Below are 18,303 nucleotides of genomic sequence, written 5' to 3' on the forward strand. Positions count from 1 at the left end.
ATATTTCTGTATCTGCAGCAGAGTGAGGGTTAACAGGCTGGAACCCTTTCCTGGAGTCCATATCTGGGAGGCAACAGCCTCTATATCCAGGCCCTGTAATCTTCCTTTATAAGTAAGAGGTATTTAACCCTTGGAGCCTATCACTAAACTGACCAAGAGGGTAGAGTATTAACCCTTTTTAGTAGTAAGAAAAGGCTAAATCACCGGGGTGTGCCAAACACAGACCCTGGGCAATGGTTGGCACACCTGTCTTCCTTCAAAAGTAGGGTTGCCTCCTCACCCCTTTAATACCGGCCCCATCCTGGCATGGCTAATTAGCAATTCATTTAGAAGCAGGCTGCATGGCTGCACATACATCTCTTTAGTCTGCAGCATGCCTTTGAATTCCTTGCTACTAGCCATGCAGAATGTGGATTTAATATGTGACCAGTTGTAAAGGGGTACCATTCTAGTGAGCGCTGCGCTGCCATCTTGTTTCTTGCCCCTGGGACTGTGCATATGAGCAGTAAAGCAATGTTCTGGGGTTTAGGGGCAGATTTATAAAAATGTGAGTTTGGAGCTTAATACATAAAAACTCACCCAAGTTCTATTCGTCCCTATGGGATTTTTATTAGAAGCGTATTAATGAAATGGTGAGTTCTATCTTTCACCCATTGATAAATACGCCTTTAAAAATTCAACAGGAATGAATAGAATGTGGGTGAGTTTTTATGTTTTAAGCTCCAAACTCACATTTTCATAGACTTTTTGGGTGCAAGAGCCCCTTTGAGTTCAGAGCCCCCGTTGCTGATAACAAGGTTACACATATACCAAATTATTTAGTTATCAGCTGTAGCACCAAGGATATTTACAACAGCACGTAAGTGTTTATATTCTCAGCTTTCATATTCCCTGCACTGCTGGTTGTGACTCCTGAAACAGAACAAATGCAGCTTTTTAACTGACTTCTTACACATTGTTTCAAGAGTCAGAGCATGCAATGTAAGTACCAGTAGTGCAACACCTCAGGGGGCCTTCACTTACTGCTCTGCAGTTGCGCCCCACATAGTTGCACTCAGTGCTGCTCCGTCCATTCTGCCTCGTGCTCAGAATAGAGTCCGGCTGTGCCCAGAGTTGTACTGGGGTGCTGGGCCCCAAGTGCTCCACATACTGCTCTCCCCCCCCCCACACACAGTTCCAGACTACCAGATGGGGGGAGCACAGGCGTATGGGTGGCGAGGAGTGAGCTGTCGGGGGCTGCAGGTGGGGAGCAGGCTGGGCCGGTGGGGGGCTGCAGGTGGGGAGCAGGCTGGGCCGGTGGGGGCTGCAGGTGGGGAGCAGGCTGGGCCGGTGGGGGCTGCAGGGCAGGGTCAGACTGGGTCAGTGGGACACTGGGAAAAAACCCAATGGGCCTTTGCCATGTGGGCCCCCTGGGCCAGACCCATCCCAGCTGGCCTCCCTCCCCAATCGCCTCTACTTATGCAACCTTGGAGGGAGGGACGGGGCCCTGGCGGGGCATGTACAGGGGCCCTTGGGGGCCCACACACTCCCAGTCCAAGGGCCCCACTGCGTTTTTTCCTCCCGCCAGCCCCGTCCCACCTATTGACACAGGGGAACCCAAAGTTGCTGCCACCCCAAACCAGTCAGTAGCCCCAGGGGTCACTGCAGCACAGTTGCACTAAAAGCATAGGGCACACACATCAGCTGCACGGTGGCGCCGGAAATGACACCAAATGGGCTTAGAATATGTTCAGTCGTTTATCAGTTGTGTGTGTGTAGCCTTGTGGCCCGTCGCTTACACTCTTTTTTTTTTCTTTACAGGGAGGCTGAGGGGGAAGTCTGGGTATCGTGCAAGATTCCTGGTAGGTTTGGTTCTTTTAGCCGCTCATTGTGCCCGGTACAATGGGCCTGAACCCCTTGTCTGTAGATGGTTTTGGGGGGAGGTCGGGGCCAGGGTGGTTTGGGGGGAGGTCGGGGCCAGGGTGGTTTGGGGGAGGTCGGGGCCAGGGTGGTTTGGGGGGAGGTCGGGGCCAGGGTGGTTTTGGTTTGGGGGAAGTGGCCGGGGGTTGTAGTTTTCATTTTCCCCATTTCTCCCTGTTTTTCTGCCCTTCAGGAAAGCCCACGATACGCGGCAGCCTGACGTCAAAGGGAATAAGTTCTGATGAGGTTCCGGAAGTGACCGCCTCCGAGGAGTTTGTTGTGCAGGAAGTCACCAAGGTGCGGCCCATGTCTATGTCACAGGGCTCAGTGTGGCACAAGGTGGTTTCACCCAGATTAAAGGGCAAGTTCAGCATAAAACAAAAACACTGCAGTGAATTTCTTGGCCCAGTGTTTATAAATAACCCCTGCCACAAGGGTACGTAGCGCTGTACAATCTTACAAATACAAAATTACACACAGGGAGGACAAGTGATATAATACATAAATACAATAAATATATATATATAAGTGCCATGTGTATTAGACACAGTAGGAAGGAGGTCCCTGACCCGCAGAGCTTACAATCTAAGTATTGTCCTTACTCCTTGACCTATTCTGCATCAGGACTGTAGTAACCTGCTAGTGTAGACATTTTGGTTAATGGCATTCCTGCTTTTTTGCCATTGCTTGATGATGATATTCCTGTTCCTGTTTGTGCTTCCTGTTAAGCTGAAAGCAAGCATGGAGCAGGCCAGATCTACCTGCCATGTTCTAGTAAATATACCAACAGTTCCAGTGTGTATCATGCTACTTCACCTGAACTAACACAGCAGAAGCATTAACTCACTGCTAGCCAGCAGTTTATTACAAGGACCACTCCGTGTGTATCACTATGCCAATCAGGGCCTTCCCTGTGGGTCCCCCTATTCTGCCAGTAGCAGAAACTTCCCCTTGGTTTGGCCACAGTGTCGTTGTGCTTGGAATTCTGGGAGGTGCAAAGAGGTCTCTGATCAGTGATTAGTGAATGTGGGGGGACAGCGTGAAAGACTGAGCCTTCACTCGGGGAGACCCACTACATACAGGTTTTGTTTACAGGTCAATTTGCCTTTAAAAATAAATGTCTCCATGCGCAGGTATTGGTGTGATTGTATCATGAGAGACTGAATCACTGTCTCCCCTGTGTGTCTTACAGAATAGAATCCCTGTTTCCTGCCCCGGGGAGAATATTTCCAGCACATTTCTGTCTCCTTATGCAAGTTTCTCCCACATCCATGAAAAAATGTAAGTTTTACTTTCATTTTGTTTTACCTTTTTATATGTTTAGATGCCTTTTTAATAATTAGATGAATTATATCTTTCTGTACAGGCTATGAGCAAACTTAGGGGGCTGTTCCTGCTGAATTGTGCTTAGTACAGGGGAATCCCTATGTGCCATAGTTTTATGGTATCTCTCTGTACAGGCTATGAGCAAACTTAGGGGGCTGTTCCTGCTGAATTGTGCTTAGTACAGGGGAATCCTATGTGCCATAGTTTTATGGTATCTCTCTGTACAGGCTATGAGCAAACTTAGGGGGCTGTTCCTGCTGAATTGTGCTTAGTACAGGGGAATCCCTATGTGCCATAGTTTTATGGTATCTCTCTGTACAGGCTATGAGCAAACTTAGGGGGCTGTTCCTGCTGAATTGTGCTTAGTACAGGGGAATCCCTATGTGCCATAGTTTTATGGTATCTCTCTGTACAGGCTATGAGCAAACTTAGGGGGCTGTTCCTGCTGAATTGTGCTTAGTACAGGGGAATCCCTATGTGCCATAGTTTTATGGTATCTCTCTGTACAGGCTATGAGCAAACTTAGGGGGCTGCTCCCCGTTTTTGAATGCTTTCCTTGTTGCTCCTCACATCGTGTCTCCTGCGTTCTCCTACAGGTCAGCTACTTGGACATCTCCAGCGGAGGGGACCTGGGAGTCTCCAGCAGCACAGATCAGACCTTTAAGGTGTGGGAGACCCATAATACAGAAGTAAAGGTAGGAAAGGGGAGCTTCCCCGAGGTTACCCCCTGCCATACCGAGCATGAATTCCAGATGCCCCTTTTCCATGTCAGTATGCAGGAGCAGAACTAGGGGTGAATAAGACTGGGGGGCACTTAGATCTGGGTGCCCACTGCACACTAAGAAGAATAAGAAATCCGTTCTCAAGCTTCAGCCTTGCACTCCATACTTTAATCAAAACAACTACAAGTAGCTGAATACTTCCCTGGTCTAAATCCCTGAATTCCCTGTCTCTCTGTAGCACCCCCAGAGAGAGGTGGCAGCCCCCCCATGAATAGATCACCCGTCCGGCTGCCTCCGGCCCATCATATTACAGCCATACACCGCCGATACCCTTATATACAGAGGCCATTGTTTGGTTATTGCAGAGCGTGCTGGAAGGTCACACAAGGGACGTCTTTTCCTGCAAGTTCTTCCCTTCGGGGCAGGAGGTGCTGAGCGGCGGGTTGGATTCGCTGGTGAAGGTCTGGTCCGTGAATGATGGAAGCTGCTTAGCGACGATGAAAGGACACAGAGGAAGTAACCACAACAATGTCATTAAAGGAGAAAGAAAGGCATTTGGGCATTTTACTGCCAATAGATTAGGCACATTAGTGCCACCTAGAACCTTATACTTATTCTGCAGAAAGCTTTACATGCCTGAGTAACAGCCCTAGAAGCTCCCTCTGTTTGTTTAAGATAGCAGCTGCCATTTTAGCTTGGTCTCAGTAGCTTCTGTGCTGCAGCTCTGGCTGCTTTTAGATCAGATTACACAGTTGGGAGGGGGAGTGATTTCTGATGGGAGGGGGAGTGAATTCTTATGGGAGGGGGAGCAGGAGAAGGGAGGGAGAGAGGAGCAAACTGAGCAGACTGGTAGAAGTATTTTTCTGAGAGCAGGAAGTCTGACACAGAAGAACATTTATACACAAAAGGAGAAAATAAATCCTGTTTTTCTTTTGATAGAGGACTCTGAGTGCTTATCGCTGTATTTACATAGACCTTTCTGCCTGCATCTGCTGAGCAATGCACAATAATGGAGAGCTCAAACCCTCTGGATAGGACACAAGTGGGGCTCATTTATCAACACTGGGCAACCAATCAGATTGGCTTTTTTTTTTTTTTTTTAAGCCCGCTGCATGAAGAACAATGAATGCCACAAGGCAAATGTGCCCAGTGTTGCTAAATGATCCCCACTGTGGTGCAATATGGAGCAGTAGTGGCATTTCTACCATATATTATATATATTTACCATTTACAATGAGTAAGTGGGAAGCCCATACAGTGATACAGTTACCCATGAAGCAATGTGTCCTACAGGTATCCTGGACATAGCTGTTGTGGCCGATGGACAGAATGTCATTTCCTCGGGGCAGGACGGCACGGCTCGGTTATGGGACTCTGCCCAAGGCGCCTGCATAGCTGTGGTCGATGACTCCTACTCTCCTATCAACGCCATCGCTGTGGCCGAGGTTGGAAACGCAGTCAATCTGGGCTCTCCCAAGGAAACTCCTAGTAAGTTCTGGTTTTTAAACAAATCAAGTTGCCCTTTAAGAGCTAGAGCTGCCACTGGGATCTTCCGGCTGAGGATCTCTAGCTCTGCCATAGGCAAGCATTGTCCAACAGCTTGTAACTTGTGAGTAGCAGCTGTTTGTATTTCCCAGGTAACAGGGAAGTAGGAACAGAAGGCAAGCTGGTGGTACTGGCCCGAGAGGATAAGTCATTGGAGGGAGTGAGCCTGCACAGCCGCCAATCAGTGAGTAGAGACCTGCATGTAAATGCAGCAATCTCCTTACTATACATTGTTCCACCCACACTAAGGGTGAAGACACACCGGGCTACTAGTAGCAGCTACTTTCTCAGGGCTACTAAACTCTAGAATATGCCCTGCCATAGACAATACTGAGAACTGCCTCTGCTAAACACACACACAGTTATTAGTAAATGATCAGCATTGTCTGTTTTAGTAGCAGTGACAAGTAGCTGCTACTAATAGCTCTGTGTCTTCACCCTAAGGCGGTTATTGAGCAGCTAGGTAGGGGCATAATGTATAGTAAAGGGGCTGGTGGGGGGCAGACTATTGTACAACAAGGAGACAGGCAGACAGAGCATTTCCAGAAAATTTGGTGGGGGGGAGGGCAGAGGAATGTACAGTATAGAGTGTACAGTAAGGAGATTATTGGGGTGATTGAAATATTAAATAAACCCAATAGGGCTGTTCTGCCCCAATAAGGGGTAATTATATCTTAGTTGGGATCAAGTACAGGTACTGTTTTATTATTACAGAGAAAAGGGAATCATTTAACCATGAAATAAACCCAATAGGGCTGTTCTGCCCCAATAAGGGGTAATTATATCTTAGTTGGGATCAAGTACAGGTACTGTTTTATTATTACAGAGAAAAGGGAATCATTTAACCATGAAATAAACCCAATAGGGCTGTTCTGCCCCAATAAGGGGTAATTATATCTTAGTTGGGATCAAGTACAGGTACTGTTTTATTATTACAGAGAAAAGGGAATCATTTAACCATTAAATAAACCCAATAGGGCTGTTCTGCCCCCAATAAGGGGTAATTATATCTTAGTTGGGATAAACCCAATCTATGAATTCAAAATCCAATCTGATGTTAATTGTCTCCCAAGCGATGGAAACAGGGGTTCTTCTGCGCCACCGGGAAACCGCCCCAAAATCTCCGCCGTAATCACTTCCCAGAAACAAACTGACGCCAAATGTGGGAAAGAGAGCGGCAAACACTACAGCCAAAGGCTGGGGCCCGACAACGAGAGGCAGTTTGTGTGCTCCTTCTGCGGGAAATGCTTCAGAAGCTACTGCTACATCAGTGCCCCGTATGCAGCAAATGCTTCTCGAATAAATCCGTCCTGATCCGGCATCACAAGAGCCACACGGGGCAGAGACCATTCACCTGTAGCTACTGTGAGAAATGCTTCTCCCACAGAGCCGGCCTGCTGGAGCATCTCAGTCTGCACGCGGGGGATAGACCCTACGTGTGCCCCGAGTGCGGCAAGTGCTTTAAGTACAGAGCGTCCCTCACGAGCCATCGGAGGATTCACCGAGGGAAGAGCATCTGTGTGTGAGGGAACGGCGCTCCGGGTTCCAGACTGACAATTTTGGAATCATTTAGTGTTTAGTGCCTTTAAAAGGAAGAATTGCCTGTTATAAGACGATAACATTCCCCAAATGCATCTATCCAATCATAACAGACATAAAGATATTAATATTCATCACTCCTGCGATTCCTTTGGAAAGGGTCAACTGCAAAAATAGCTCTTCAAAAACACAAAGTCAAAAAATACACGGCGGTTTAGGAATTCCAGACTACAGGTCATTTAACCCAGGGGTCCCCAACCTTTTTAGCGCCAGGGACCGGTACCGAGCCAAAAATGTTTTCCACGGACCGGGGGGTGGGGGTCTGCGCAAAAAATTTCAGGCGTGGGCGTGCACTTTATTTGCACCTTTGGGCATGCGTCACGTTCTCCGCGCCTTATGCATGCATTTTGTCACGCCTTCTTGTGTGCCTTTCTGTGTGCAACGCGGGAACCACTGCGGCCCATTGCCTAACCTATCGGCTATTGCAGGATATGTATTGGGCAGGCAGTTGTGGAACTAATGGAAAGTATTGATGTTGTCATAAAACCGTCAGACAAGGGAGGAGGAATGGTAGTAACAGATACAGCTAAATACAATAAGCATAATAATGTGTTTATTCCATGGGGCAGCCATATTTCCCAGGGTGCCACAGTTGGTATATGCCTGTGACCGTGTAAAAAAGAAAAGGAAAACCCCTATCAGGGTTTATTTTCCATGTAGTCTTTGTAAAGTCTTTCAGTACAGCCATAAAACTTCTACTACTGGAGATCATTTTACAATTCAGGAAATACGACTCGGTTACTGTAATGTAGGTACTGGAGTGCCATTGTGGCCTTTACTACGTAGGGAAATCTAATAGGAGTCTGAAATAATAGGAGAACATATTATATATATATAATAAGTAGGGAATCCCGGATTCAGTTTGGGATTCAGTTTGGGATTCGGGTGATTCCAGGCTTTTTTTAACGGATTCAGTTTCGGCTGAATCCACAGTCCTGACCGAACCAAATCCTAATTAGCATCCGGAAAGGGTTAAATGGTCAGGGGGGGGAAATTTTCACTACGCGCGCGGCAATTTTTAACCCGTTCTGGTCCTAATTAGCACTTGCTAGTCAGGAATTGGTTCGGGATTCGGCAGAATCCGTCAGGGTGGGTTTGGGGGTTCGGCCGAACCCATAAGAGTGGGTTGGGTGCATCCCTAATATAAAGGGTATAAGAAACATTTAGGGGCACATTTACTAATCCACGTACGTCCGAAAAGCATCCGAATGCGTTTTTTTTCGCAATGATCGGTATTTTGCGACTTTTTCTAGCGCTCAATACGAAAAAGTCGCGACAATTCGCGAAAGTCGTAATGGCTATGAAAAAGTCGCAAAAAATACGAAAAAGTCGCAAAATGTTCGTTTTCCAATCCGAATTTTTCCCATTCGGATTCGTGGATTAGTAAATCAGCCCCTTAGTGTCTAAACAAAAAGCATCATAAATCTCCAGAGGAGCTGAGATGGTTTGTATTGAATTAGTCAAGCCACATTGGAGAGGGGGGTGACACCATAAAACGGGAGAGTTGGTGGATACATTGAAATCTCTTCATCCCCAAGGTATTAACGTCTATAATCTTAGAGCTTTTATAATGTAAGAAAAAAAAGTCCCTCGCTACGATCTCCTTTATATGCCTCTTGTATGTGTTTGTATTGGGGTTTATATAGAATGTAGGTGATAATATCCTGTAGGTGACAGTCTATAAAGATTTCTACTTAGGTCTTAAATTGGTGATAATTAGTGATGGGCGAAAAGTTTTACCAGACGTGTTTCCCCCGCGTCAAAAGGATAGTCGCGCGTCAAAAAAGGATAGTCGCGGGCACAAAAGAAAAGCCGCAGGCGACAAAAAAGGATAGTCGCGGGGGTCGACAAAAAAGGATAGTCGAAAAAAGGACAGCACAAAAAAAGGATAGTCGTGGGCGACAAAAGAAAAGTCGCAGGTGACAATTTTTTTAGACGCGCAATATTTTCGCCGTTTCATGAATCTTTTGAGAGAAACGGGACAGATTCGCTCATCACTAGTGATCTTAAAATTAAAAATTTTCTTCAAACGTTGAAGAAAGACATAAGATGCAGGGCCGCCGCTCCCTATAAGCAGAGTACTCAGTCTGCATAGGGCACCAACTCCCAGGGGGGCACCATCCCAGCTGCTCCAAAAAAAAAACATTTTTATATATTATAACATACCCCCAACACTGTCCCGCCGGTTTTTATAGCGCATCCCGCTGTCCCGGATAGTTCAATCAATCTATGGGGGCACTTACTATGGGGACATTGTCTTTGGGGGCACTGTGTGTGGGGCCCCTATAGTAGGTGTTTTTTTTATTATTTTATTTTTACTTCCGTAATATTTGGGGGAGGGGGCACCAAAGTAAATTTCTGCTTAGGGCACCCATTTGGCCAGCAGCGGCCCTGATAAGATGAATTGACTTCACGTTGCCCCACGGATTCCTGGTGCCTCTATGCCCTAAATGCCGTGACATCTGCCCAGCATGACTCCATCTCCCCAAGCTTACTCGCTCTGTTCCGATATATACGGATATTTAGCCATTTGGACGCAGATTAAATCTTAAAAAAAAACAACTTTTTGTTCCTGTGATTTTTAGCGCTAAAAATTGAGAAAATAAATTCATGTTTTGCTGTGACTTTTGCTTCCACTTTCCATTATTGTGCTCTGTACTTTCACTTGAAATCTACTCTCATTAATTGTAGGAATTTGTTGCATATAAATACCCCCCCAACACAGGAACGCCAGGAAGGCGGGGTTGCAAGGATTAGGGCCGCCAACATTTGTGTGTAACGATACCGGGCAGCAATGAAGAGGGCAGGCCAGAGATGTAGAAGGGGCAGGGTCAATGATGTAGGTGGGCGGAGTTGTGATGTAAAGGGGCGGTCCGATGCTGGACGGGTGGCAACCCCAGCTAGGGCAAAAAGTTAAACTTTTTAATTCAACCACAGTTGCCATGATACAAACTCAGAAATTATATTACGAGGCACTGGTTCTGGATTTGGTTGGGCAGTCGGCCACTCTCCTGGCCGAACCGAACCCTAAAATCGTATGACATATATAAAATGGAATTTTTATCAAAGAATTTGGGGTTCGGCCAATCTGAGAATACTGAATTCAGTGCATCCCTATATATTACTAAATAGCCGGGGGTGTAACTATACAGGACCCCCACTCTGTAACTGCTGGGGGGCCAATAACCAGTCATTCTACTGCTGTTCACATGGTGAAGCTCAGTGTTCCCAATAGAAACAGCTGATGTAGTTGATATAAATAGTTCCATTAATGAATGTGCTAATGAGCAGTCAGTTCATTGGGGGGCAGTGGAGTTTGCCCTAAGGGCCCTTACATATGGGCAATTAGCCGTGCATTCTCAGTAATTAGTAACTTCCCGTTAGGGTTCTTACACGGAGGCTTTTCTTGAGTCAGGCCTAACAATACAGGGGACGGGGGGGCCCAGACCACAGAATCTGCTTCCTCCATTTTGCATCCCCACTCCGTGCTGGCTCTGAGGTAGGGGAGCGGAATTTATACACAAATTGGGGGGCATGGAGGGGTGGAGGGAAGATGCGTAAGGGCAGGGAGCCTGGTCAGTTTGCTACTCCACACTGAGCCCCACTGAAGATTATTTTTGCAGGGGGGCCCAGGACAGAGTAGTTACGCCACTGGGCTTGAGTGCACTTACCTGCATCATAACTGGTTTGATTATATTCTGTCTGCTCATGGGTTTGATTGCACTTGGGATTTTTAATGCCAATACCCACCCCTACCCCTACCCCCTACCCCTATCCCCCTACCCCTATCCCTACCCCTACCCTACCCCTATCCCTACCCCTATCCTACCCCCCCCTACCCCCTACCCTACCCCTACCCCCACCCCTACCCCCACCCTACCCCTACCCCCATCCCCCCCTACCCGATTGTATTCACATTGAACTTTCTAGAAGTTTCCCTCAATTCTCAAGTGACCTGGTATCCCTGCCTTTTGTACCCTTGTCCACTACCCATCATGCACAGGGACAATCCCTGGGGTTTACTCTGAAAACTGACCAACTGCACAGAAGCATTTCATTATTTCTATTTTTTGTTTTGCAGCTCCGCAGTTTGGAATGTCAGCAGCTGTCTGGTTGCTAGGATCCAAGCTACCTTAGCAACCAGGAAGTCATTGAAATGAGAATCTGGTATACTTTTTTTGAATAGAAAAATAGGCTATAAAATGTAACAATAACAATAAAACTGGAGCCTCACAGAGCAATTGGGTTTTGGCTGCCGGGGTCAGTGACCCCCATTTGAAAGCTGCAAAGAGTTTGAAGAAGGCAAATTATTATAAAAACTATATATAAATAATGAAGACCAATTGAAAAGTTGCTAAGAGTTGCCCATTTTACAACACACTAAAAGTTAGACTTACAGTAAAGGGGAACCATCCCTTTAGAACATGGGATGCTGGGAGTTGTAGTTGAAAACAGCTCTAAATGTTATAGAATAACAGCAGGGTAAGACTTTAACCATTTGTGTGCCACCACCATGAATTGTACAGACCCATTGATAAGGCCTGGGCTGTCCTGCATATTTTCTGGCAAAATGAAAGAGGCACAGACGGGGTTAAATTATCTCTGGCTTTGTGGGAATTCACTGAAGGGCTCATATCTTATTAATAAAAGGGATTGTATTGGGTAACAGTAAATACAGCCGTTTAAACTGATGCACAGCCTTAGTGCTGAAAGCAGTTCTAATGTGTAGCGCTGGCTGAAAGCTCAGACTTCAGGCACACTTTACTGCTGCGCTGCAAGTTGGAGTGATATCCCCCCCCCTCACCCCCAGCAGCCAATCAGCAGAACAATGGGAAGGGAGCAAGATAGCAGCTCCCAGTAGGTATCAGAATAGCACTCAATAGTAAGAAATCCAAGTCCGGCTTGGGACTCCTCCAGTTACATGGGAGTAGGAGAAACAATAGGTTAGCTGAAAGCAGTTCTAATGTGTAGCGCTGGCTGAAAGCTCAGACTCAGGCACACTTTACTGCTGCGCTGCAAGTTGGAGTGATATCCCCCCCCTCACCCCCAGCAGCCGATCAGCAGAACAATGGGAAGGGAGCAAGATAGCAGCTCCCAGTAGGTATCAGAATAGCACTCAATAGTAAGAAATCCAAGTCCGGCTTGGGACTCCTCCAGTTACATGGAGTAGGAGAAACAATAGGTTAGCTGAAAGCAGTTCTAATGTGTAGCGCTGGCTGAAAGCTCAGACTCAGGCACAAGCACTGAGATGGCGCCTACACACCAATATTACAGCTACAAATACACTTGTTGGTTCAAGAATAAAAGGTTAAATGGCAGAGGGAATTATTTGCTGTGTAACAGTGTCATTTAGAAATAAAGAGTGCCCCATAAATATCATGATAGTATCCCTTTAACGTTTAGTATGTTGTAAAATGGCCAATTCAAATAAACTTTTTAGTTGGTCTTCATTATTTATTTTTCATAGTTTTTGAATTATTTGCCTTCTTCTGACTCTTTGCAGCTTTCAAATGGGGGTCACTGACCCCGGCAGCTAAAACCTATTGTTCTGTGAGGCTCCAGGTAAATTGTTATTGTTACTTTTTATTACTTATCTTTCTATTCAAGTCATCTCCTATTTTTATATACCAGATTCTCATTCAAATCACTGCCTGGTTGCTAAGGTAATTTGGACCCTAGCAACCAAATAGCTGCTGAAACTCCAATCTAGAGAGCTTCAAAACAAAAATAGAAATAATTAAAAGAAAAACTACAACTATACAAAAATGAAGACCAATTGCAAATTCTCTTGGAATTTTACTCCCTGCATCATACTAAAAGTTAGCCTTAAGGTGAACCACCCCTTTAACTTTTAGTGTGATGTAGAGAGTTATATTCTGAGACATTTTGCAATTGGTCTTCATTTTTTAGTATTTGTAGTTTTTTAGTATTTCCTTTCAGTTCAGCAGCTCTCCACTTTGGAGATTTAGCAGCTATTTGGTTGCTAGGGTCCAAGTTACCTTAGCACCCAGGGAGTGGTTTGAATGAGAGACTGATATATGATTAGGAGAGGGGCTGAATAGAAAGATAAGGAATAAAAAGTAACAATAACAATAAAACTGGAGCCTCACAGAGCAATAGGTTTTAGCTGCCGGGGTCAGTGACCCCCAAAACCGCAAAGAGTTGGAAGAAAAAGGCAAATAATTCAAAAACTATAACAAATAAATAATAAAGACCAGTTGAAAAGTTGCTTAGAATGGGCCATTCTATACCAAACTAAAAGTTAACTTAAAGCTGAACCCCCGTTAAGGGCAAGGACTACTATACACTGAGCCTAATTGTTAATACTGGTGATTATAATGGAATACTGATCCTATGTTACTGCGGGATTGTTCCCCAGGTGGTGCCCCAGACTCCCCTGCTGCCCTGGACCGCTTCACTCTAGCCAGCTGGCCATTCAGATTTTGCACAAAGCTACAGTCCTCTTATAGTCCATTGATATTGCCCTGCAGTGGCTACAAGGACACAACCAGTGGGCAACATCTCCACAGATCAGGACCTCAGGGCCATTACCACTATACTGAACCCTGGACACCCCAGGGGAGGCGCTGAAACCCTCCAGCGGATTGGGCACCATGGAAAGAACCTCCGAGGCTGCAGAATCCCACAGGCACCCAGGTCTGGATTGTTATGACGTTCCTGACTTGGCAGATGATGATGTCTCCCAGCTTTATGAAGCTTTGGATGAACTTTCATTGGTAGATGGAGCTCAAGTTATTGATTCAGAAACTGCTTTGCCCCATGTCTCCAGTACAGTAAATGCCTCCTGTATGGCTACAGCCTTGGACGATAATGCTAACTGTTAGTAACCAACTGGGCCTTTCCTAAAATATAGACAGAAAAGGGTCCGACTGTTGCTCAGAGCAAAGGCAGAAAAGCAAAGCGCAAAGGAAAACTGAAGCGTTCCCAGTCTCCAACAAGTGAGTCCCATGACTCGGGCCGGGTCGGCGGGCCGGTACCAGTGCGGCACGTATGGCCACAAGTGACCCATAGCTCATTACTGCAGTCTCCAAGCAAGTGGGACATTAGGCTCCTGAAAGCCAAATTAGCACAGCCTGCTGGGAGCTCAGAAATCTATTCGGCAGAAGGTTTCCCAGAGTTGGGGGCAGTTGTTCCTCATGGTACAATGACTTAACTCTGCAGGTCCCCAATCCAAGTAGCTCAGCTCTTCAATTGCCCCTCTCCCCTATCTTCTCATTAAACTTTCAAGCCCACAAATCTTTTTCGTGCTGTCGTCAAAGTGGGCCTCCACTCCTGGGCAGAACATGGAACTTAACAGCCAAAAGTCACAAATGGTGACTTATTCCAAAAGTGATTAATTGTTGCACCATGTCCGATGGAATGGCAGAACATAATGAACCCTCTCTACCTGTTAAGTGCCCTACTGGGGGGTGTCATGGTGGTTGGTGGAGAAGGATCCATTAACTGCTAAGTATCTGCATGGAGGATTTTGTTTTTTGTTCCCAAGGGGGCGCTCCTGATGCAGCTGTCTAACTGGCACTGTATATTGCACTAATTGCTTTCCTTGTTATCAACCTCTATACAAACAATTAAATTGTTTGCTCTAAAGACATTTGATTGGTTATTACTGTAATCATGTCAAGGCTACCGTCCATAATTATGGTGCCCCATATTAGCAGGGCCCTGGTTGGTGGGTTCTTCCAACCACTAAACTGGGACACCAATAAGAAAAGATAAAACCCCATGCATGCATGATCATGCCCCTGATCTGCCCTTGCCACTCCCCAATTACAGGACAGGTATGGGATCCCTTATCCAGAAACCCGTCACCCAGAAAGCTCTGAATTACGGAAAGCCTGTCTCCCATAGACTCCATTTTAATCAAATAATTCAGAATTTTAAAATTGATTTCCTTTTTCTCTGTAATAATAAAACAGTACCTGTACTTGATCCCAACTAAGATATAATTACCCCTTATTGGGGCAGAACAGCCCTATTGGGTTTATTTCATGGTTAAATGATTCCCTTTTCTCTGTAATAATAAAACAGTACCTGTACTTGATCCCAACTAAGATATAATTACCCCTTATTGGGGGCAGAACAGCCCTATTGGGTTTATTTAATGGTTAAATGATTCCCTTTTCTCTGTAATAATAAAACAGTACCTGTACTTGATCCCAACTAAGATATAGGGCATATTAACCCCAGACATGCCAAAAGTTCTGTGCATTTTCCTAAGTTATAAACAGGGCCAATTCCAGTGGTACATAAATCTATGTTATTTCCTTCCATTCTTAATCAGTTGAAAGCAAAACAATATTAATGTACAACTAGAATTTCTAGCCATATTAACAAGGCCTAAGGTTCCCTGACTTATAACGGCCCCTTTTAAATGTCTGCTAGATTTTGTGAACGGATCAGCGATACCTCTGTCTATTCCTCTGCATGCTGTGCTCTGCCAGAGATTCCCAGGAGTGAGAGATATATGTTAGGGGTGTTAGTTCAACCCCCCCAGCCCAATAAATAGTCACTGTCTGTGGCACCTTACAGCCCCCTGGCATTCCCAGTACCCAGAGGCAAAACAGCCCCCCAGCCCAATAAATAGTGACTGTCTGTGGCACCTTACAGCCCCCCTGGCATTCCCAGTACCCAGAGGCACAAACAGCCCCCCAGCCCAATAAATAGTGACTGTCTGTGGCACCTTACAGCCCCCCTGGCATTCCCAGTACCAGAGGCACAAACAGCCCCCCCCCAGCCCAATAAATAGTGACTGTCTGTGGCACCTTACAGCCCCCCTGGCATTCCCAGTACCCAGAGGCACAAACAGCCCCCCCCCAGCCCAATAAATAGTCTGTCTGTGGCACCTTACAGCCCCCGGCATTCCAGTACCCAGAGGCACAAACAGCCCCCCAGCCCAATAAATAGTGACTGTCTGTGGCACCTTACAGCCCCCCTGGCATTCCCAGTACCCAGAGGCACAAACAGCCCCCCCAGCCCAATAAATAGTGACTGTCTGTGGCACCTTACAGCCCCCCTGGCATTCCCAGTACCCAGAGGCACAAACAGCCCCCCCAGCCCAATAAATAGTGACTGTCTGTGGCACCTTACAGCCCCCCTGGCATTCCCAGTACCCAGAGGCACAAACAGCCCCCCCCAGCCCAATAAATAGTGACTGTCTGTGGCACCTTACAGCCCCCCTGGCATTCCCAGTACCCAGAGGCACAAACAGCCCCCCCAGCCCAATAAATAGTGACTGTCTGTGGCACCTTACAGCCCCCCGGCATTCCCAGTACCCAGAGGCACAAACAGCCCCCCCAGCCCAATAAATAGTGACTGTCTGTGGCACCTTACAGCCCCCTGGCATTCCCAGTACCCAGAGGCACAAACAGCCCCCCAGCCCAATAAATAGTGACTGTCTGTGGCACCTTACAGCCCCCCTGGCATTCCCAGTACCCAGAGGCACAAACAGCCCCCCCAGCCCAATAAATAGTGACTGTCTGTGGCACCTTACAGCCCCCCTGGCATTCCCAGTACCAGAGGCACAAACAGCCCCCCAGCCCAATAAATAGTGACTGTCTGTGGCACCTTACAGCCCCCTGGCATTCCCAGTACCCAGAGGCACAAACAGCCCCCCCCAGCCCAATAAATAGTGACTGTCTGTGGCACCTTACAGCCCCCCTGGCATTCCCAGTACCCAGAGGCACAAACAGCCCCCCCAGCCCAATAAATAGTGACTGTCTGTGGCACCTTACAGCCCCCCTGGCATTCCCAGTACCCAGAGGCACAAACAGCCCCCCAGCCCAATAAATAGTGACTGTCTGTGGCACCTTACAGCCCCCCTGGCATTCCCAGTACCCAGAGGCACAAACAGCCCCCCAGCCCAATAAATAGTGACTGTCTGTGGCACCTTACAGCCCCCTGGCATTCCCAGTACCCAGAGGCACAAACAGCCCCCCAGCCCAATAAATAGTGACTGTCTGTGGCACCTTACAGCCCCCCTGGCATTCCCAGTACCCAGAGGCACAAACAGCCCCCCCAGCCCAATAAATAGTGACTGTCTGTGGCACCTTACAGCCCCCCTGGCATTCCCAGTACCCAGAGGCACAAACAGCCCCCCCAGCCCAATAAATAGTGACTGTCTGTGGCACCTTACAGCCCCCCTGGCATTCCCAGTACCCAGAGGCACAAACAGCCCCCCCAGCCCAATAAATAGTGACTGTCTGTGGCACCTTACAGCCCCCCTGGCATTCCCAGTACCCAGAGGCACAAACAGCCCCCCCAGCCCAATAAATAGTGACTGTCTGTGGCACCTTACAGCCCCCTGGCATTCCCAGTACCCAGAGGCACAAACAGCCCCCCCAGCCCAATAAATAGTGACTGTCTGTGGCACCTTACAGCCCCCCTGGCATTCCAGTACCCAGAGGCACAAACAGCCCCCCCAGCCCAATAAATAGTGACTGTCTGTGGCACCTTACAGCCCCCCTGGCATTCCCAGTACCCAGAGGCACAAACAGCCCCCCCAGCCCAATAAATAGTGACTGTCTGTGGCACCTTACAGCCCCCCTGGCATTCCCAGTACCCAGAGGCACAAACAGCCCCCCAGCCCAATAAATAGTGACTGTCTGTGGCACCTTACAGCCCCCCTGGCATTCCCAGTACCCAGAGGCACAAACAGCCCCCCCAGCCCAATAAATAGTGACTGTCTGTGGCACCTTACAGCCCCCCTGGCATTCCCAGTACCCAGAGGCACAAACAGCCCCCCAGCCCAATAAATAGTGACTGTCTGTGGCACCTTACAGCCCCCCTGGCATTCCCAGTACCCAGAGGCACAAACAGCCCCCCCAGCCCAATAAATAGTGACTGTCTGTGGCACCTTACAGCCCCCCTGGCATTCCCAGTACCCAGAGGCACAAACAGCCCCCCAGCCCAATAAATAGTGACTGTCTGTGGCACCTTACAGCCCCCTGGCATTCCCAGTACCCAGAGGCACAAACAGCCCCCCCAGCCCAATAAATAGTGACTGTCTGTGGCACCTTACAGCCCCCCTGGCATTCCCAGTACCCAGAGGCACAAACAGCCCCCCAGCCCAATAAATAGTGACTGTCTGTGGCACCTTACAGCCCCCTGGCATTCCCAGTACCCAGAGGCACAAACAGCCCCCCCAGCCCAATAAATAGTGACTGTCTGTGGCACCTTACAGCCCCCCTGGCAT

General features: G+C 47.5%; 1 protein-coding gene across 1 annotated transcript; it reads left to right on the forward strand.

The window, feature by feature from the left end:
• Positions 1-624: 624 nt before the first annotated feature.
• On the forward strand, positions 625-7,168 carry LOC116408609 (proteasomal ATPase-associated factor 1-like). Its single transcript, XM_031896241.1, has 8 exons — positions 625-632; positions 1,801-1,841; positions 2,093-2,196; positions 3,822-3,920; positions 4,313-4,463; positions 5,241-5,435; positions 5,585-5,676; positions 6,566-7,168. The coding sequence occupies exons 1-8, from the start codon at positions 625-627 to the stop codon at positions 6,644-6,646; spliced, it is 771 nt and encodes a 256-aa protein (XP_031752101.1). The 3' UTR covers positions 6,647-7,168.
• Positions 7,169-18,303: the final 11,135 nt, after the last annotated feature.

Source organism: Xenopus tropicalis, chromosome 2, assembly GCF_000004195.4.
Source record: "Xenopus tropicalis strain Nigerian chromosome 2, UCB_Xtro_10.0, whole genome shotgun sequence".
In the NCBI taxonomy this organism is placed as follows: Eukaryota; Metazoa; Chordata; class Amphibia; order Anura; family Pipidae; genus Xenopus; species Xenopus tropicalis.